The sequence below is a fragment of the Rhipicephalus sanguineus genome, chromosome 4 (genome assembly GCF_013339695.2).
Source record: "Rhipicephalus sanguineus isolate Rsan-2018 chromosome 4, BIME_Rsan_1.4, whole genome shotgun sequence".
In the NCBI taxonomy this organism is placed as follows: Eukaryota; Metazoa; Arthropoda; class Arachnida; order Ixodida; family Ixodidae; genus Rhipicephalus; species Rhipicephalus sanguineus.
In genome coordinates, this window is record NC_051179.1 from 56704536 (window position 1) to 56727289 (window position 22754).

Below are 22754 nucleotides of genomic sequence, written 5' to 3' on the forward strand. Positions count from 1 at the left end.
GAATGACTACCGCATACGTTCTGGAAGCCACCGTACTATATCTGCACCTCAAGCTACCGTCTTTAAGCCAACAAAAACCATTATATATAGTGCGTCTGAGCGTTCTGCACACAGACGTTTTTTTTTTTTTTTTTTTTCACGTACCCACGCGCGGAAGCACGCAGCACACTCAAGGTCGATGTAAATGTTATTATGAAGTAGACTAAAGTGCATCTCAAAACGACATCTTGCACCTTCAGTAGTGCAGACACGACGTGCGATCAGCAAGAAATTACCCTTGATAATTGTTTGCATCGCTCACTTTATGGGAGCTTGTACAGCAACGCGCATAACGGTGGCAACTCGTTAACTGACAGCTTTAGTTGGGCATCCGCAACAGCCCCGCGGACACGGGCTGCTGTTGGAAATGGCTGGCAGATAACTTCCGCAGAGCTGCTGCAGACGCCCAGCTAAAGCTGTATAATTAGTGCCTACGAAAGCAGTACACTCACCTTTAACTGGCGCCCGTTGTCCGTATCCGCAACTCCATGAATATTCCGCCCTGCAAGCGTCACTTCGTGCGCGGTGCCGGCCTCAACACCACCGAAAACGCGCATGAACATGAAACTGATGAAACTTGAAGACACGCAACCCGCGCAACCAACGCGACGCATTCCAATAGCATAGACGAGTAGACTGAGACGACTGAGAGAGAAGGCAGACGCGGCGCGTCACCCCGGCGCCAACCCCGCCTCCGTTAGCGAGCAACGCGCCACAACGGCGCCAAAGGGCAAGCGCGCGATATGTATGGCGTATACGGTGGCTCTTTCATGACGGAAGCCAACCGAAACGCGCTTCAGGAGCGTCCAGTGACTCCTTCCGAACTGCGAACTCTTTTTCTCTGCCTGTACCTTCCAAAAGGGGTCACATGGGCGCCCGAAGAGAGTCACGGTTCCATGACCCTCTTTTGACTCTTTTTTTTCTTAGAGTGTGCCCAAGAGCAAAACTATGTACGAAAGGTGTTTAAATTAATCGTAAATAACACAAAGGTGCAATGGCGAAATGCGGCCAAAATACGAAAACGCGTCACAACGGACGCTCGCGTTCAACTGCGCAAAATAAGCGTTCCGATTTCAAGCTCCTTCCTCCGAGCGCAATCATTCGGTCGTCATAGAGATGCGACAACCCAGTTTGTCGCAGTGCATGGCCAATGAGGAGGAGGGTGGGGGATCAGTCTATTTCAGCAGCCGTAGACCTCGACGCAACATTGGTGTCGCTCATTCCCGTCTCTTGCATCTTAGAGATCAGGAACCGCCTCTTGCGCATGGGCGACAGAGGGACCACCGACAGCGTGATCTCGGGCTTGCCCGAGCTCAGGAGCTGATCGACGTGCGACCGCGACAAGCCGTCCACCGACGTGCCGTCGATCTCGAATAGCACGTCGCCCGGAAAGACCATCTTCTTGTTGGAACTGATCACGTCAGCGTACTGTAAGGGAAGATGTCACGGGTGTTAAGGAGAAAGCGTTTGATGCTTCATTAAACGCAAAATGTGACCGCCGGCGGCGGCGTCAACACGAGCGGTGCAATAAATCGTCACGTGATGACGTCATCATCACTTCACATGTCGCCACAATGTAACGTCATCATCATGTTACAAGACGCGTCATCACATGCCATCACAGCTTGGTCAAACGTGGGCAGATACCGGAGGCACCGCAAAACCACGTAAGGCGCAGTAAGCTTCCAATCGTCGGATCCCGTTGGCAGTTTTAAACCACGTTGGATGCACAAAGCTTTCAGTACGGGAGGGGGGAGGTGGATCAATACAGTCAGTTGAGAATAAAAAGGTAATGGCTCTCGCTTTCGAGTCGCCTTAGTCCAATGCATGAGAAACCATGTGACTGTGTTGAAGTAGACAGCTGCAAAACACTACTACGTATTTTGCAGACAGCTCAATAACTCGATTAAGATTTAATATTGACGCTGTTACTAGTATAACAGCTGATAGCGAACCTTAGTCGTCAAAATTAATTTGCAGAGAGCCCTGGCCAGCCCCAGCATCGACGATCAGCTAAGACTGATCGCGATGATCGGAACCTGCACTAGTCATACTCTAAAGAGCTCTATTCTCAACGTAAAAATGTTTTCTCGTGCTCTCACCAATAGCCAATCTTAAAGGAAAATTGGCAACCACCCTTTTGCAAGACGAAGCTGCAAGGAGATCCATAGGGATTAATAAGAAAGCAAGCTTAGTTGTCGAAAATTTCTTCCTGGTCAGGGGATCAAACCCGGGACCAACAACGCCTTTCCGGTGCGGTCGCTTTACCAAATGAGCTAAACAAGAAGCTAGCAATTGGCAGCGCGAGGGCGAATTCATCGAAAACTCGAAGCACATGGACACATATGAGTAATGATTGAGATGTTATGAATGCAATTATGATTGTTATAGCCAATCTTAATTATCCAGTGCTAGCCAACCTTAGCCATCAATTAGCCAATATTACTTACCATTAGCCTGTAATTAGGTGACACTAGTCAGTAATTAGCCAAGAGATTGTGAACAGTATTCAGCGCTGGTCGCAAACGAGTGATTACTGTCGTTCAATTCTGTCAGAAATTATCGGACATCAATATATCGCTTTAAAGTGGGTAGGAGCAGCTTATAGTAGATTGTTTTCCCAGTGCGATGCATAAGGAAATATTTTAATCCACGGGAGCTAAGCTTATTGACTGATGAGGCCCACGGCAACGAAAAACCGCGCATGGGTCAAAAACAGAATTCCAGAATGCTGCAAGTAATTTTACTACTAACCGTGGTTTCTTTACGCTGCCGACAATGCCCGGCGCCAGACTTTTTTTTTTACATTCGGCCGTTTGTAAAATGCGATTACCTCACGCGAAGCAGCGGACTGTCAGAGCCAGTTAAATCACTTGGGTCCGCGTGTATCATAATGTAACGTTAATTTTAGCCTTCCTTCTCCGGGTTTACGCTTACGAGCTCGAGTTCGTAATTCGTTATGCACCGTGTGAGAAAGTTGTGATGAGTAATCAAAGTTGCAACCCCGTCGGTGCGTGCGGGATCCTCGCACGAACGAGCCGCGACGACTGCATACAGGTATCCTCTTGAGAAGGAGTCCGTGAGAACCGGGTTTTTCGCTGGTTTTGACAAGCATGAGAGTCTGCTCATGGCCCTGCAACTGCACTTTCGTAACGTGTTAATTCGTGTATTGCGCATCGAGGGTGAAAGTATGCGCTGGTGGTGAAAACGTGCCTGACCTCTCGACATCTGGGCTCGGTATTTAAAGCCTCTGTTCGGAGTACCCTGCCGTTTTCTTTCATTTATTTCCCACTGTGCTTTCGTACTCTAAACTCAAGCAGAATGGTAGAAAAAAAAAAAGAATTACGGAAGCTCTGCACTGGTGGTGCCAAGCCTGAAGGAAGAGCGCAGCTGGGCGGCCTTCCCTGTTTCCCTTTATTTTTCTCTTTCTTCTTTCTCTTTCTCTGTTCCTCGTTTCTCCTTTCTGTATCTCTTTCTATTTTTTCACTCAGTTTCTTTCTCTCTCGCTCCTTCTTTTGTCTCTTTCATTATATCTCTCTATTTCTTTTTTTTTTCTGCCTCGCTCCCCGTTTTTTCTCCCTTTTTCGTGTCTGTTTCTTTGTCTTTCTCTCTCTTTCCATGTCTTTCTTTGTCGTTCTATCTCTCTCTCTCTTTTGTTTCTCCTGATTTCTCTCTCTTTTTGTCTTGCTCGGTTTTTCTTTTTTTATCTATTTCTCGTGTCCGCTTCTTTCTGTCTCTATTTCTATGTCCTTCTGTCTTTCTATATTTTTATGTCTTTATTCCCTTTATTTCTATCTTTTCTCTTTCTTTATATGGCTTTCGTTCTCTCTATTTTCAATTTCTTTTTATCTTTTTCTTTCTCTCTCTTTCGCGTGCTCCCCGTGCTCCATTTCGCCGAGCAGAGTTTTCGTTTGACGCTCGCACCTGCTGCACTCGGCAGTAGGGCTTGCCCAACTCCCGTGGCGCATGCCCACCCGTGCAGCTTTACACAATGAAGCACAAGTTGCAGACAGCTTAAACAGCTTTGCTGTTAAAATAGAAGATGAAAGGGGGGAATAGCACAGTTTTACAAACGACGAAATGACGACAGACACACTAGTGAGTATGCTCTTTATAGTGGTTGACTTATTCCGCAAAACTACCTCGCAAATAATGTTGCTTGGAATTATTCACCCCATGGAATTTGCTGACGTCCGAAGAAAAAACGAGTAGTATTTGAAAAAAAATATATATTCCGTGTGGAACAAAATGTTCTGTTTGAAACATTGCGTTTGCAATGTTCTCCTGCTAGAGGTTCGCGTGTTCTGAAGTGATTGAACTCAAGACGGACCAAAAGAAAGCTTTTTTTTTTCGGCGGAAGCCTTCTTTGATAAAGAGCTCTCGCAGAAATCACGGTACTCCTAAATCACGTATAACTTAGAAGGGTGGTGATTTATGCTAAGTGGTACCCCATTATACGGGACGGTCATTACGCGTAGAATTAGCGTCAAGGATGAGGGCAGCAAGGAATACCCGTTGTATGTTGTCTTTGTCGCTCATTGGCTGTATAACTCACACGTATCATGTATAAGCGTTGTATTCTACTACCTTGAAGGCTTCGCCTTGCTACATCATTCCTATTAGTGGCGATGCTACATCGTATCTTGGAAGTTAAAGAGTACATATTTTTTTCGCACTTCGACATAGTCCTGTTTTATAACAAAGTCATAGCGCAAGTGAATACGGACACACAAACACTTCGACACATCATAATGTTAGTTCAGCACCTACCCACTGAGCGCGCCGTGCAACGCTGCAAACTATTCGACGCGAGACGCAACCACTGAATCTCACCAGAAGCATGAAACACTTAGACGACTGCTTCAGTTTGTCGTCCGTGACGTCAACGTCGAGGAGGCTGATGCCGTACGGTTTAGCGCCGATACAGGTGAGCTTGGTGGCCTTGACGACGGCGGACTCGAGCGGTATGCCGCGCATGATGCTCAGCATGTCGCGACGGCTCACGAGCAGCCGGTACGGACTCGAAGACATCACCGACAGCACCATCTGGTCGCCGGCGCTGCTGATCATCTTCTTGATGCGAGGTAGCGGTGCGTCCAGCACCGCGATGCCGTTCACTTGCAGGATGAAGTCCAGCGGCAGCACCTTGGACATGTCGGCAGGCGAGCCCTTGGTCACCGTCTAACGGCCGGTGCAGAAAGAGTGGCGCCCGTTATTAAGGTTAAAGCCTTAGATGCCTCATCAAACACGAAAATTGACCGTCGGCAGAGTAGGCGGCATCAGCACGAGTGATAAAAAAATTCATCATGTCAAGATGGCACTATATGATGTCATCATTACGATCACAGATCGTGATAATTTGCGACGTCATCATAGTGTCACTGTGACGTCACAGAACTGTCGTTGCATGATGACATCATCACATAACACCGTCTCTTGGTCAAATGTAGGGCGATCACGGAGGCAGTGCCAAACCAGGTGAGGTACACAAGGCTTGCAATGCCTCCGGTCGCAGAGGCAGTGCAAGACCACGTTAGGTGCAGAAACCTTCAAATGTGGAGGTTGGGGAGGGGGGGGGGTGCTAATACATCGATTGAGAGGAAAAAGAAGGTGACTTTCGCATTCGAGTCGTCTTAGGCGATTGCATAAGGGACCCTTTGAGTTTTTCAGACTGGTGTCGTCGTTTTGGTCCGCGAAATAAATTTCTCATTAACTAGTAGCCCCCCAATACACAGTCCTTGAGATGTACACTGATACTCACATCTACATAGGTGAAGCTCGCCTCTTCTCCCTTTACGCGCTGCAGCGAGAAACCGAAGCTCCAAAACTTCAGGTACTTCTTCTTCCGGTACAGCATGAGGTCCACCTTTTCGGCAGGTGCGCCGTCTTTACCATCAACGCCTGCGGCGAAGTAGCGCGTGTTCGAGATCGTCGTCATGCTCAGTGATGCCACACGCGGCCAGTGGTGACAGGTGAAGCGCGAGCAGAGATGTCTATCTCTGCTCGCGCCTGGCATAGATGTACACATTGCATCTATGCCAGGAGTGGTGTCCGTACTTTACACCCAAGCTATTAACACGATTATACTGTTGCCTCACGCACTTATCTGTCATAGACAGGTAAATACCGCGCGATGTTAGCGCTAACTTAACCAAATCTTCTCTCATTTTTGTTTTCGCCGATACCCTTGATGTCGGTATGATTTCGCCGTGCACAATGCTTGACCCAGACATTCTTTTGCGATAATTACGGATACGAGGCTGTTCTCTCGAGTTATCGACTGCAATTTCTCCAACTTCGTCATTTTCATTTGTCCTTGGTTCCTAATGAATCTCTCGTCGCTTCGCATAATTAAAGAATGTGGCACGAATGTTTTATGCGCAGGATGTCACCGCTTCGAATCCTGAGCACCCCTTCTTCGTGTGAACGCATACCTGTACTTTCTAGCTTATCTTTGATTGTCTGCCCAAGCAACACGTAGCAATATGCACGTATAGAGTGCACGCCGTAAAATTTACGCACCAACGTAAACATAATGTGGAAACATTTATCCACTGAGCATCTGGCAAATAAGACTTTATTGCAACAGCCCTGAGAAACTTCCAGAACACGTTCAAATCGTCAAATTGTAAGCTCAAAGAAAATCTCTCCTATGCGACCTATATGAGCGAAGAATCGGTCGCAATACCGAAGTGGCAATAGCGGGGTGTTTCTTGCGCCCACTTACTGCTCAGAGCTGCAGTTCTGCTCATGGACATCGGAGAGTTCCCTTGATAGTCGATGGCTGTGGAGCTCTGCGCGCTGGTCTCCATGAAGGAATCGGATACCTTGAACGCCTTGGTCGACTTTACCTGGGTGGAAGTAGATACTATGTGTTTTCAGTTCGCAGGACAGTGGTTTGCAGGACTGCGTTAAAAAGCCCGTGTCGCAGAAAATGCTGCGTCGACGTCTTTGGCTGTGAGCAAAAAATCGGCGTTGTCTGTGAGTCAAAAAATCTCAATGGATGCGAAGAATGAAAATCAGGGTTCGCGCCGGAATCTAACCCAGGTATTCTGCGTGGCAGTCACGTATTATACTACAGTCCTCGAAGTTTTCGTTAGCATAGTTAGAATTTGGGTTTGTTGGTACATTATTGTCGCGCCCCGCCACGATGGTTAGTGGTTATGGCGCTCGACTGCTGGCCCGAAGGTCGCGGGATCGAATCCCGGCAGCGGCGGCTGCGTTTTCGATGGAGGCGAGAATGTTTGAGACCCGTGTGCTTAGATTTAGGTGCACGTTAAAGGACCCCAGGTGGTCGAAATTTTCGGAGCCCTCCACTACGGCGTCTCTCATAATCATATCGTAGTTTTGGGACGGTAGACGCCAGATATTGTTATTATTGTTATCGTAGAAGAGAATGGGGCTGGTTGAACAGGGACGCAAGAAGAAGATACACGATACTGCATCGGTGTCTTGTGTCCTCGTGTCTTGTGCCAGAGCCATTTTTTTTGGACGGTTCTTATTTGAGTATTTACACAGAAACGTCATCATTATCAGCTGTGCAATGCTCGCGTGAGAACGACCACAATTTTCCACAGTCCGCTTGTTGTGTACCTGCATCTGTACCAAAGAACGGCAGGAAAGGGAAGGTGGAAGCTTGCGATGAAAAAATCCGTAAACAGAGGGTGGGTGCCCGAGCCGACGTTTCGACAAGTGGACTTGTCGAAACGTCGGCTCGAGCACCCAGCCCCTGTTAACGGATTTTTTCATTGCATCTGTACCTGTACGTTCTGCATGTTAGAGAAAGGGTAATAAAAACGTACTCTTCGACTTGCACCTCTGTCTACGAAGCTGTAGCTTTCAAACTGAAAGGATCGAGCCAACGTCAAGAAGGAGCTGCCGTTGTACCTCGGTGGCGAAAGTGCTGTGCTGCGCGGGTTCGATATCCGGCCACGACAGCAACATTCCAAAGAGAACAAAATGCAAGAAAGTGCCCGTGTACACGGATTAGACACGCGATAGAGAAATCCAGGTGGTCAAAGATAACCTGCAGTTTTGCATATACGGCATCGCACATAATCATATCGTGGTTCTGGTACGTAAAACTAAGAAATAATTAACTGTTTGCTTCGTAAAAGCAGCTTGTCTGAGTACTTTAGGACGTGCACGAAGCCGTATTTTTCTTTTTTATAATTTGTGCATATATGACATTGAGATATTACACAAAAACTAACAGCGTCCCTTATACATCCTAAAACAACTAGAAAGCGAAAGCCACCTTTTTATTCTCAGTGGATCTATTGATCCCTCCACCTACGAAAGCCTTCTGGACCTCACCTGTTCTTGCACTGCCTCTGGGATCGGCCCTCCTTTGACCATGGAGTGATTTTGCGATTATCCTACTATGGGACGTCGTAGTGACGTCATGATGTCATCATAATGATGCCACACATCGACATGTGACGCGGGACCATAGCCAAGAAGGGGGGGGGGGGGGCTAGGGACCCCCCGTAAGAAGAATTCTGATGAAGGGGGCTGTTTAACAAAAATAAATAATGAAAACAGGCGTTCCTCTAAAATAGTCAAGTCCTTCTGCAAGTCCCCCCCCCCCACCCCACCCCAAGAAAACCTCCTGGCTACGGGCCTGATGTGACGTTATGATGAGGTCACTTGTCGACGTAACCATACCGTTACCTTTGATCGCGTGACTTTTGCATCGGTCGTTTGACCCCACCGACGCCGACGGTCATTTTTCACGTTTGATGAGGCATCTAAGGCACTCGCCTTGATAACAAAGCGGTGTTCAACATCTCTTGCTGGCGAGCTCTAAGAAATGTGCACGTACCTTGAGCATGAGTTTCTTGAAACTAGGCGAAGCGTAGCAGAGCAGCGGTTTCTGGCTTTCGGGGTTGACGTCGGTCATTTCCTCCATCTGCTGGTGCTTGCGCTTGTCCTCGGGGTCGCCAGCCTTGCGGTCTTTCTCGGCGTCGATGTTCATGAGTTCTGTGATGCTCGGTATGTCGCACAACTCGGTCTTGAGGAACAGCATCTTCCAGTCGAACTGGTCGAAGAAGGGGTGCGTCTTCAAGTCGCTGTAGTTTCGCGAGCCGAGCCGTTCCACAGGGTTTTTCTTGAGCAACCGGTAGGTCATGTCCTTAGCCGGCGTGGTCGCCGAGTGCGGATGCTCGTCTGCCCGCGGCCACTTTAGCGGTGACGTGATGATGCGCTCGCGAAGCAACTGCTTCGACTTGCCTCGAAATGGCACCCGGCCCGTCATCAGCTTGTACATGACGATACCGGAGGACCACCAGTCGGCAGCGCGACCTGCGCGCAATGGAATGTCGGCGCATCTTGTGTGGGTCGTCATCATCATCATGCTGATTACTCCCACGGCAGGCCAAAGACCTCTCCCATGTTTCGCCAATAAACCAGGTCCTGTGTTTGCTGCGCACACCTTAGCACGGCAAACCTCTTAATCTCCTCTGCCCACCTAACGTTCTCCTTCACTCTCGCGCATTTTCCTTCTCTTAGAATCCAGTCTGCTACTCTTAATGACCAGCTGTTATCTTGCCTTCGCGGTACATGCCGTGCCGCGGTGTCCGTTTCTTCTTGGTTTTGCCTATGATGTTGCTAACATCCATTTGTTCCCTGACGCAACCTGCTGTCTTCGTGTCGCTTATGGTTACACCTACCAATTTTCTTTCTACGGCTCGCTGCGTCGTCCTCAAATTAAGTTGATCCCTCTTCGTAAGGCTCCAAGTTGTTGCTCCGTAGTTGCAGCTGTTAGGCAAGATGCCGCTGTTAGGTACCTTTCTCTTGAGGGATAGTGGTAAACTACCATTTATGATCTGGGAATGCCATGATTAGTGGTTTACCTACTACTACGAGTATCCGTGGGAGAGGGCTTCCAGCCGAATGCGGAAGGAATACATGCAAGTTGTCGGGTATACTGGACAGTGCGGAACACCGCAATCATGCTCCTCTAGTATTACGAAGAAGGAAATGCCGCAGAGTACCGCATTTTGCGACCCTTAAAATGGTTATCTGTTTCGACACATTTAAATTTCTTGGTTGCCACAACGCAGTGGGACGTACCATACGGTCTTCTTTTGAGAATTTCCGGAGCCATGTACGGTATGGTGCCGGCCGACTCGCCATCGTGGAACTCGAAAGGAGTTCTCCGAAAGTAGCCTCTCAGGAGACGCTTGGCGACTGCGTGATTACGCGGAAAGATTTGATCATTACAAGTGAATCCGTCACGTGCATCATGAGATTGTGCACGTGAAGCAAAAGGATGAATGAACCACACATGCCGTTACAAACAATGTTTGTTACTGCGTAGGTTAAAGTAGCGAAACATCCGCAGGACTGCCATGTAACCATCTCTCGAGTGCACAAAAAATTATCAACGCTAACATCTACGCTCCACTGCTTCGGCTGTAATCACGATAGCGACTATTACTCAAAATCACATCCAGATTGGAAACTGATACCTGAGTTTAGATAACTGACATAACTGACAGTTTTCCCAGCGTCTGGCGCAAGTATCGTCGCTCGTTCATTTAAATAAGCATAAGAAATGCAATGTGCACTTAGCAGAATTTTAAACACGTCACTTATATGTTAAATACATGTGACGCTCAAAAAACAGTGATGAGAGGGCTTAATACATGTTGGTGGTACACGTTATTGTCTCTCTCATTTTTCTGGCATTTCTCACACGAAAGATACAGCGAATAATTTATTATCAACGCACTTAATCTGCAGTGCTGCTGCCTCGTCGCAGTTGCCTACATTGTGCCTATGACATTCAGCTATGTGGGAGAATCCGTACGACGTGGGAACAGGTAATAAGATTCATTACATGAATGTCGTCAGCGTTTCATAGCAGTGAAGGCAGTCAACTGAATTGTGTAAGAGGGACTAGGCATCGTGTAAGAGTGACTAGGAAAGAAAATTCAAACAGTTATCTAGGAATAATCATCCAATGGTAGAACGCTCTGGCCGTTATCGCGTAATCCTCGCACGATCAAGTGTTGCACGAGTGCTTGCTAGCTTGTTCTTGCACTTCTGATTACGGCATTATGACCTAAGTGATGGGCGTAAGGTAATGCAAGAACGCTGAGATTTCCCAAAGCGTCCATGCAAGTGAAAAGAAAAAAAGAAAAATTACACTCACAGTGACCATTGCAGACCTTAACTGTGTCGAAGTCGATGACTTTCACTCGACCGCCCGGCAATACGAGCATGCTGGAAGAGGCAGTGTTTCGCCAAGCTCTAATGTGCAGTGTTAGAAAGTTTGTTGCGAAAAATAAGCTATCGGTAACGTAACATATTTAGCAGCAGTGTTGCCCACAGGCGAAAAGATTTTGTACGTAGACGCCTACAACTTTCTGGCCTATTCCGGAAATAGGAATATTTCCAAAGCAGACGCTATTAATATTTCAACGTGACTTCACAGTTTCTGTAGTGCATGCGAGTGTCACGTCGAAAGCACACCAGGTCAATACAGGTATGAGCATAGGCAGGGGCACAGGAGGGGAAAGGCCGTCCCCCCCCCCCCTTATACCTCGCCTTTGCACTGCGTTCCCATCGTAAGGGCCTCAGTGGGTGGGGGTCGGGAAGAGCGGGAGGGGGGCTGCAGTATTATCCCCCCCCCCCCCCCAATTGAGAACCCTGCGCATGGTTATGGGTATGAACATCGAGAATCATTGCGACTGCTGATCCGCAACGCATCCCACCGTAATCGGCAGCGCGCCACATTCGCTCATCGTACGCTGTGCGAGTACGATCAGCCACTCACTTGGACACCTTGATATCCCGGTGAAGAAACCCGCGCAAGTGCATGTGCTCGACCGCGAGAATCAGTTGCGCCATGATGATGCGCGTCGAGTCGATGTCCAAGAACTCCTCCTTGGTTACCACACGCATCAGATCCAGGCCAGCAATGTACTCCATGACCGTGACGTACGCCTCCTGTCCCGAATGCAAGCTAGAGCTTTAGCCAGAAGTGCGACTGACCTTCAAATTAGTCGATGCCAGTCCGCTCAAGGACGAAAAGCAAACGTCTTTGACAAGAAGTTAGACAGCTTTAGTTGTACGTATGCAGCAGCTCTGCGCACGCGGACTGCCAGCCATTTCCAATGGAAGTCTACGTCCGCAGAGCTGCTGCGGACGCCCAACTAAACTTTAATCAGGTCTCTTTTTTGAGCTGCCATGGCGGCCAAACAGCTTTCCAGCAAAACGTCAACACAGTGAAGTGCTTAAAAAATGTAAGCTAACTTAGACGTTAGGGCTTGTATCTCACAATAACCGAAGAAAACATGTTACGTTTACGCTGTTTCGTTCCTATGTAATGTTATGTGTGCTCAAAAATGTCTATCATTCAAGCGTTGGTCTGTAAAAAGAGTTTTGACTAGGTATAAGTTTCGAAAGTGTATGTTACATTAGGTACTGTACGTTAGAGTATGTATGAATAAATTTTAGAGGGAGCAAACATTTTCTACATCCTGTGAATTTTTTTAGAGCAGCACAAGAAACAGACAAAGAAGGCACCAGCTGACAGGACGGGCGCACCGTGTTTCTTGTGCTGCTCATCAAAATTCAGAGAATGAACCCTACTGACCCGAACCGAACATTTATTGCAACACCTTATAGATTATTTTTCCCTTTGCCGCGATCTAGCGATGAGTGATGATTACACCTGGATTCACCTTGACGCAGAAACAGCAATAGTACTTGACGAGAAACGGGTTTCTGATGACCGACGCGACCACCTTGTCCATGGCGGCCTGCTTGTGCCGGCTGAATCGGTCCATGTTAACCAGTTTCACCGTTACCACGAAGTTGGCAGGGCGGTAGTTGGCCAGGTACACGGCACTACACGGAGTGAGAGTTTTCGTCTTGTGAACTTTCTCGACTCCAACATAGAAAATATTTTATTCAGGCTGCATGTCTGCAGCGAAACGTCAGTTGAATGAAGTGCTTGATGAATGAAAACTTAGACGTAAGTGAATGTACTGTATCTGAAGAGCTAAAAGGAACGACCCGTTACCGCAGTGGAAAGACACGTTACCATTAACGTTACAGACGAGTTCTCTAACGGTATGCTGCAACAAACGTAGGAGCTAAGTTGCTTCTCTCATATAGGCGAAAAATTTCTTTCAGTGTTTGTTTCTTGCTGCTCACAAGATCGCGCTTAGCGTAGACTCCCACAAAACATTCGCAAGGTTTTAAGCGAAAAAACGCCAGGCCTGCGCTGAAACCGCAGCACAGTCACAGCGAAAGCTGGAAGAGCGGCGTTTACAGAGCCCGTTAAGCTCTCTTGGGGCTACAATACAAGTACACTAGAAAGGTACCCACTACGCCATAAATCACAATTTTTGTGAGGTTGGGAAGCACCTACTAAGCCATTATTCGTCATTCTGCGGAGAAGCGAGGTACCAGCTACACGTCTGTAAGGCATTATGTGCACTTTGTGGACGCGACGACTGATGACGATGAAGAATTATGGCTCAGCCCTTTGTAATGGGTTGGGATCTTTAAACGGCCCACCAGTAATGTAATTTGCATTGGGTGACGCCCGGTCACTATTTCCCTCTCCCGTCATGCTGTATAACATACGTTGACGTGGGAGAGAGACGGGGGGGGGGGGGCGAAGAACTTTACTGAGACCCCGAGGAAGTGGATCATGCGCTTATGGGCTTCCTTGGCAACCAATACAAGTGCACTTGTGAGGAACCCACTACGCTATAAATCATTGTAATTGAGAAGTAGGGCAGCAGGCACTGTGCCATTTTTCGTCATTCTACGGAGAGCGTTGGTACCTGCTATACGCATGTAAGGCATTATGCGCACTTTTTTGATGCTGTGCCTGATGACGATGAAGAATTGTGGCAGAGTCCTTTGTAATGGGTTGGAAGCATTCAACAACCTACTCGTTGCGCAATTCGCATTGTGTGACGCCTGGTTACAGAATTCGCGTTGTGCGACGCGTGGTGCTTATTGTAATCTTCTACCACGCTATATTGCACATGCTAATGTGGTTCCTTTCCGACATGAAGCCTGTATAGGACCTTTTTGCAAAGCAGTTTCAAGCACCGGCATGGCTCAGAGGTAATAAAGAAAAAAAAAACCGGCATGGCTCAGAGGTTGAATACTGGGCTCCCACGCAGAGGGCCCAGGTTCGAACCTCGTTCCATCCTGGAATTTTTTTCTTATTTCGTTTTTTTTTCTTATTTCGAGCGATACTGGTTACGGACACCGGCGGCGGCGGCAGCGGCAGCGGCGGCGGCGGCGGACAACTACGGCGCCAAAAAACGGCCGGTGAAATGATCTCATAACAGCTTTCGCTGTAAAACAAGTACGAGACTGTAGTGCTGCATACTTACCCAAAGCCGCCAGCCCCAAGCATCTTCAGGTTCTTGAACTCACGCATCCGTGGAATAAACGCGGAAAATGGAAGTGGTTTAGGTGGATTCATCTGCGGAGTAAGCAACAAACATATGGCTGTCACGAAAACGCTGGCATGTGCAGCTAGTGAGTTATATTTCATTACGTCATAACTTATCTATCCTTCGTACGCTTTGTATCTCCTCAATATAAATCTGTGAAGCTATACGTGCGCATCAACAGCATTGCGTCGTATGTCTGCACTGATATATAATCTTCGGTAGTTGAAATGCTGCAGTATACTGCACAGTTTTGCGCTGCCAAATAATTTATTTTCGATATTCTTTATTTTTCCTTTCTTCTTTTATTTATTTATTTATTTATTTATTTATTTATTTATTTATTTATTTATTTATTTTGCTTTGCCTTGCTCATGAGTGTCGTTATGGAAGGAAGCTACTAATCATCGCTGTAGCTGTTTCACTGAATGTGATTTCTCCCGTATATCACTAAGTGGTAATAGCTTGCCATCAGGTCTCGATGCAGCACAAGCGATTTATGGGCAACCAGAATACTCGGTAGATCCCTTGCTTTACTTCGCATTTGAATGTGACTTCATTTCATTTGTACGCTCTCCGAGCGCATTCTTCTAAGCAGCACTTGCGATACTTTTTTACGGAATACCTAAATATCAAAACCACGTGAATAAATGCGCGCTCATCTTTCCGAGTAGAACGTCAAAATGCCCACCCGCTCAAGCTTGTTGACAATAGCTTCACCGATGGCCATCCAGTCTGTGGTGGGGACTTCAGCAATCTTCTCCAATGATGTCGCTACCTCGCATACGATGATAATCAGCTTGCGTATGGTGTTACCGAGTTCTTTCGCAACTTCCGTATTTTTCTTTATACACTGCGCAAGAAACAATGTCGAAGGTGGTTAGTTTAAAGTGTTCGCCTGCAAAATCTTCATTGACACCTTTATTGTGAGTATTACTCTAGCGAAACCTCAGAGTGGCAGCTCGGTTTGAATGCGTACCGCCCCGTAGCTGTCTGTAGGAAATATGGAACATCAATGCATGTTCTATTTCTTATTCTCCAGATGCAGCCCCCAGTCACCAAGCCGACAATTTAAAACCTAATAGAGTCTCTATATCTCCCTTTTTATCGCTTCAGTGCACATCTATCACTCAACGTAAACAACTTTTACGTAACATAAAGCTCAATTTTAGTTTTTATACAATGCTTCATTCTTTTTTTTTTCATTTATACTCATACCATACCAACAAGACTTTGAATGCGTCCTTTTAACGGCAGCCTTGTCGACGGGCGCAGGATGCGTCTGTTGCAGAAGCAAAAATTTTTGTTTTGACAGTGTTTAAGCAAACTACGTGCTTTTGCAATGTCAAAAACGTGTAGGAGTTCGGAATCGGGCGTTGTCTTGAGCACCTAAGCATCGCATTCAATTTCGTAATGTGTAGATTCCGTAAAATGTAAATTAGCAGCTTCATTTTGGATTATGAAACCTTGGAACGAAAGTGCACTATTGAAACATGCATATATTTGTAGATAACTCTCAGCTTACCAATCAAGAAAGCTAGCACCTACTACCAGCACTGGCTAGTACTGGATATCCGCTGTCATAAAAGTGACATTGCCTTAGTTCAATCTCCGATTATCAAGTTATCCATCAATTTTTACTGCTCGCATGCATGTTGCGGGTTATAACGCTGAATGAGGGTCGCAGTTCATCGGTTTATCTGCTAAAGAGTTTCAGTTTACCAGGTTATGGAGACCGACCAAATTCTCGACCATATCGCGGATGTCCTGGTACGTGATGACTTGCTTGTTGAGCTTCAGTAGGCACTCTTGCGCGTGGAGAACGACCTCTTCCTGGCAAAAGTGCGACAGTGGTTCGCGCATCAGCGACACCTTGCTCTCGCGCTTGATGAAGAACTCCAGCAGCACCGTGGCCGTCTTTGGAATCTGAAAACGAGTAGATGGCACTGTGCTAAACTTTTCTACTTTCATACTGTGAGGACGTGTGCACAGATAGATTTCGCAGTGCTGCTTTCAAAGTGATGATATGTCAAGGAAGAACATCTTTTGAATGAAATCAGTGTTAACGTGTTCGTGTCTTCTTATGCTCCCTGGCTCTCTCTTTTTCTGTACTTAACCCTGTATTGCGCATAAGAAATAGTGCACGTTACGATGTTTTGATATCTTTTTAAGCGCGGAAATCTACGCTTATGTTAGCTTTTTTGATAAGCTAGTAGCAATTTGCAGTTGTATATCCGCGAACTAACCACTGATTATTATTATTTGTAATAAGAATTGCACCCCAGGAAACACTGTATTTTTTTGTGCCAATGTATTTACTCTGCATTGTCAGAAAGGGACTAGTCGGTATAATTTTTTATATATGCATGATTGCTCGAGAATTAGAGGCTCAATCATGTACTACCACCTGCAACCTGTGTTCTGTTAGAGGTTTTGGCGCTAATTCAGCGCAGGGTGATTTCTTTTGCAAACCTTTTTTTCTGCAAGAGGTTAGCGATTTATTCCTTTTTCATTCTTTTGTAGTTGAATCCATGTCTCTGACATAGCTTAGGCTTACTTCTTTATCCTGTGTGCTACGAAAGCGCACGCCGCAAAGAACAACTCTCGAAGGTGTAAAGATACTATACAGAGCGATAACAGCTGTAAAGAAATATGCCCTCGCGTCTTCTGTTCGTGCAGGTCTTAGATTTTTGCCTTTATGCACCACCTATTGTTGCCGTGAAAACGTACGAATCGCTTTTACAAGGAGCCTCAAACACACTTTAGTCACAAGTGCACCGCTTGCCGACTAGTGCACACAATAGAGACATTCACAACAATTCAACATTATTTTGTGTATACGCTCCGGCGCACAATGACACACCAATATCGCATGTCTTTGATGTGTCTCGATCAGCGCAGTCTACAGCCTCAGCGCATCGACGTAGTTTTCTTCCCACTGAAAGATTTTCAACTCTTTTTCTGTCTCATATGAGAATGGTTAAGTCTTGGAGATGAGGTTAACGTGATTGTGCAGTTAAATCCCCATTACCAGCATTGTCTGCTTGTCAAGGTACGGAATGTCAAATATAATACCTGAGAACTTAGTTCCGAGTATGAGCCCACTTTTCTCAGGAAGCAGATACCATGAAGTTCATGCAAACCAGTTTTTGCGGCAGAACATTTTCACGAATAAATTGCAGTTATGCTCTATAAAGCGCAGCAAGCTCTTTTGCACGCTGTCATCGTATCACTGAATGACGACATGAGGCGCACGACAGATGTGTGAAAAGTTCAAGAATTTTCGAAAATCAAATTACTTACTCTGGGGTAAAGCGACACGAGCATCTTCGCCGACGCTTTTCGCTTGTCCAAGCCTGCAATACCAAGAGCATTGTTTTACGGCCCACTCACATCCCTTCAAAAAATACGTTTACTGCAGAACTGCGCTACTTCAACGTAAAATAGTACAGGTCATTTTCCTGTAACCTTCAAGGTTTCTCATGTTAACCTATTCATTAAGAAGTTGAAATACCTCCAGCCACAAATTCTTGGAGGAAACCCGACGCATTGCGAGAAGCACGACCACAAAATTGACTTCGAGGGCGCTTCCATCATAGAAACGGAAAGGAATCTGGGAAGGAGGCTCTTACTCGAGTCGTGGCACATCCAGAATACACCTGCGAATGTGAACCGGTCCCTCGGAACAATGCCTCCGATCTACGTGCACGGCCTCCGGAACGTGAGGGAAAGAGAAAGGCGGAGCCAAAAACAAGCCGCGACGAAGCCTCCCTGATCAGCACAGTCACCCCTGAAGAAGAGACCAAGCCGGTCTCGAAACGTCGGGTTTCCTCCAAGAATTTGTGGCTGAAGGTATTTCAACTTCTTAATTCTTCTACCCAGCCAGACAGACTTCTGTCGAAATGTTTACATTTAACCTATTCATAACTATCAGAAGGATGAAGAAGCGTCGTCATCGTCATCACAATAGTCGTTGTCGTCAGACTATCTTACGTGCACTGTCGTACGAAGGCCTGTCACAATGATCTTTAACCCACCTTCTCCTGCACGAGCTGATGACATTTTATGCCTACAGATATCTGAATTTTGTCACACCTAGCCCTTTGCCATCGTCGGCCGTGCTTACCGCCTCTTGGTATATAAGAGTTAGCTTTCTCACAAAGATGAGAAATCGCGAGCAATAACTTATTCGCAACTGTGTGCAATAGATTACAGCATTGTTCTTGGCGCCGAGTGCTTACAGGGTAATAGAACCGTCTTATGGCTAATCGATAGAGTAACAAAAAATATACCAAATTTTTTTGTGGCGTCCCAGGACATATTTGCACTAGTTTTCCCACTTTACGCGCATGCGCGCATTTCAATGGAATCAAAATTATTGTAAGCTTATTTTCCTTCTGCTACTTGAAGTCTCTGTACATAACGGTACTGAAGTGTAAGACAAGACGAAACACACATAAACCAACAGACACGGTTAATTATGTTGTGTCTCAGAAAGAAATGAGCCCTTGATCCATGCCCTCTTTTGTTAAGACAAGACGAAGACACAAGAAGGTAAAGCACACACGCCGAGCACTAACTATAATCACTAACTATAATTTTACAATTTGTTCGCCCAAGGCAAGCCTTTGTATCTTTAAACACAAAGGACGCAGAAGGAAAAACACCCTGGCGCTAAACAAATTTGGAACATGTGGATTACAATAAAGACGCGAATGAACTCATGCAAAGCGCACATGTCAAAGATTTGCAGTCATATTTCACAACACAAAAAATATATTTTAATTACCTGGTTTGTAGGTTGAACGAAAGACTTGCCGACATGTGTGTAAACATATTAATGGATGTTCAAAGCTGAAAAGCTTCCCTTTTTAGACTGTCACGATGTCGTTAAAGAAGTGACGTGCTACGCAGATTATGTTCATAAACTCAGCGGCGACAGTCTAAAGCAAGGCGCTGCGTTAAGGGAGGTTTGCTGCTCTCTCAGCTTGGCTAACCAGCATGTACAGTGTATTCCTATGCACATGAAAAAGAAATGTTGCTGCCCTGGTTACTCTGTCACGACGTGATTAAAGAAGTGACGTGCTTCGCAGGTTCACAATTTCACAAACCCCAGTGGCGACAGCATAAAGCACGGTTTCATTAAAGCGCTCCTTTAAGTTAGCTGTATGGCTCTCTAAGCTTGCTATTCAGTCTGTGCAATGTATCTGCATGCACATGAAAACAAAATATTGCAGGCGGCGCTACAAAAACAAATGAAAAACAATGAATACTATGGTCGGTGCTACATGAACCGTGTTTATGCAACCCCTCTTTGTACGGCTTTTGCAGAGCAAGGCATTTGACGCTGACTGTTGTTACGTTAAAAGCGTCCATAGAAACATACAAACTCGTTCAATTTTCATATTTATATCGCTGATTCTTCTCTTTGGTCTTTTCGAGAGCAGTGCGCTGCTTACCGCCCTGTAACCACCTTTCATTTGCGTGTGTATGACGCACTATTGTTTCTAATAAAGCAGTGAACCATGGCAGTAGTACGACTTGATGCTAGGATGCCAGGAATTCAGTTCTGTGAAAAAAAAAAAAAAACATGAGCTAGATTTGAAAGCACAAAGAGATTGGCTTTGTCAACGCCAGAATTTATAAGCAAGCGTGAACTCAGATGACAAAAGAGGGTAGGCGTGGATAAGCGTACACAAGAGAAGAGATTAGGACACTTGTGTCTGTGTACGCACGCCTACCTTCTCGTATCATGAATCCGTACCAACTAGCTCAACTCTCTGTTATTCTTATCTACACTAAGACGGTGATTGCTTCTGGACTGTCGTCGAATCTTTGCTTCTCGGAAGACTCCTTAGGCCTAACCCTGCTAGCCCTAACGCACGACGCTGCCAGCTTGTAAAAATTTACAACTTTGTCGGCTAAACATTCGTTCTTATCGCAAGTCAACTTTACGGAATCCCGCAAGGTGGCGGTAGGGTTAAGAAATGGGATATTGACGTCAACGCGTTCGTAGCACGAAGCCACAAGCAAATCCCTACGGATTTCTCAGAGAGAAAGCTTCTTAGTTGCCGAAAAATTTGTCCTGGTCCGGGGATCGAACCAGAGACCAACGCCTCTCCTGTGGTCGCTCTACCAACTGAGGTAACCAGGAAGCTAGCAATTGGCAGCGCGATGGCGAATTCATCGGCAACTCGAAGCACATGGACACATGCATGTTATCGCAAATCAGTTCTACTGAAGACGCATTTTTCGGCAACTAAGAAGCTTTCTGCGAAATCCGTGGGTATTTCCTTGTGGCTTCGTGCTACAAACGGGTCGTTGTGAATTTGCTTTTCTTAACATTCGTTCTTATATCTGCGGTGGTAATGAACGTTTTCCTATTGACCGATCAATTTGCGCCGCCATCTGTAGGCAGCACGCCGCAAGCGTGACTTGGAACTTACTGGCCTTGTCGGTCGATGCAGCAGCAGCGGCCATGGCACTTGGTTTGCGTGCGCCTGGTCCTCGAAGTGGAGATGCCCGCGTCGTGTACAATGCTGTCGTTTGAAATTCGGCGACCGGTAAGCGCACCGGCCAGGTTTGACGGTAGTCGCTGTCGTTCCAGAAGCGAGGCTGGGACGAGGTGCGTGAAGGCACGAGACCAGCTTGTTCTTCTTCTCCCTTTAGAAAACCCGCAATCCCGCACATGCACGCATAATTTCCTTGATGATGATTGATAATTTATTTCGACAATGGCTCAAGCCCATTTAGGAGAATCGGCCAACAGTCGCTGATAATAAATACTCATAGAGTCTGTTATGCATTCACCTAACACGACTCGAAGGCGGAAGCCATCTTATTTTTTTTTCTTTTCCTTCTCAGTCGATGTTTTGATTCTCCCCCACATCTTAAAGCTTTCTGCACCTAACGTGGCTTTTTACAGCCTCCAGGATCGGAGGCATTGCAAGCTTCTTTTACCCTACGTGGTTTTGCACTGCCTCCGGGATTGGCCCACCTCTGACCGGGCGCCACTGTAATCTGAATTTTTGCGATATGTGACGCCATAATGACGTCATATGGCAATGTTAACACGCGATGATGTTTTAGGGGTGAAGCTCCTTAAAGCGGCACCCGTTCGTCCCTCGTAGTTGTCGTAGGCGTAGTGCGTAACCAGTCATAACGCTAGTACCATATCTTGACCTCCAAGGTGGTGCCGGTGGGAGATTTTTCCTGTGCGTTGTTGAACAATAAAAAATTCGCAGCGTGCGCGTTAACTAAAAGCCGAATTCTTCTGTCTCTCATTCCCCATTAGCAGCCATTGACATGTTCCAGTAGGAAACGTTAGTAGAAGAAGAAGTGTAAGTGTTAGCTAAAAGTTGACTTCTTCTGTCTCTCATTCGCATTAGCAGCCATTGTTTACCTCCAAGGTTGTGCCTGGTGAGATTTCTCCTGTGCGTGATTAAACAATAAAAATTTTGTTCAAAACGCCGTTGGTTGATCAAATGAACCAACGAAAGACGCCAGATGTTTTCTAAAAGCAAGACGAAAGAACGCCAGATGTTTCTAAAGCAAAACTAAAAGACGCCAGCTGCTTAACGAAAGACGCCAGACGTTTTCTAAAGCAATGGTTTTCTAAACAATGAAAATTCACAGCGTTCATGTAAAATTAAAGTGAGCTGCAAGTCGTCATAACTCATCGAACCTTTAGTATAAACGCGCCCGATCTCACGTCGGTGATGATGTACTGGGCAGAATTCACGGAAGATTCACGGTTTACCGATGAACATCCGCAGCTTCGCCCACTCATCATCATTCACTCCGTGGATATGCTGTGATTTTTTTTTTTTTTTTGCACCACTCGTCGCCGGCCAATTTTCGCGTTTGATGATGCTAAGGCTTAACACAGCTGAAACATCCGTGGAAACGCGGGAGGAGCTGTTCGTAAGTGAAACAGAGTAATGCGCATTTCAGGAGTCAAATTTGTTAAACCAAAGAAAATGTTATAAAGAAAAAAATGTTGAAGAAGGGCTTTCACGGAGACTGTGCTAATACGTTTTGAATACGGCTTTCATTCTTCTCAGGATTGAATGGGAGCGGAAACGAAAGGCTGTCAGTGAATGAGTAGAAGCAGCCTTGCAAAGCTAATGTTTTTATGTGCATTTTTTTGCTGGTTTTACTACTTCTGTGCGGCACTTTTATTCAGTCGACAGCAGAGTCGACAGAAAACAAATCGATGAATCTAAACCAATAGCGCCTACCTAGGTTTGAATTACGCGTGCAAGACACACCCAAGTGTGCGCTTCG

The 22754-nt window shown here is 46.2% G+C and overlaps 1 protein-coding gene across 1 annotated transcript; it reads right to left on the reverse strand.

Moving 5' to 3' along the window:
* Positions 1-1209: 1209 nt before the first annotated feature.
* On the reverse strand, positions 1210-20948 carry LOC119391215 (microtubule-associated serine/threonine-protein kinase 3). Its single transcript, XM_049415198.1, has 14 exons — positions 20915-20948; positions 17772-17824; positions 16209-16394; positions 15160-15321; positions 14409-14500; positions 12732-12897; positions 11822-11994; positions 11198-11268; positions 10114-10230; positions 8864-9342; positions 6767-6890; positions 5801-5940; positions 4873-5220; positions 1210-1467 (listed from the first exon to the last, which is right to left on the reverse strand). The coding sequence occupies exons 1-14, from the start codon at positions 20946-20948 to the stop codon at positions 1210-1212; spliced, it is 2403 nt and encodes an 800-aa protein (XP_049271155.1).
* Positions 20949-22754: the final 1806 nt, after the last annotated feature.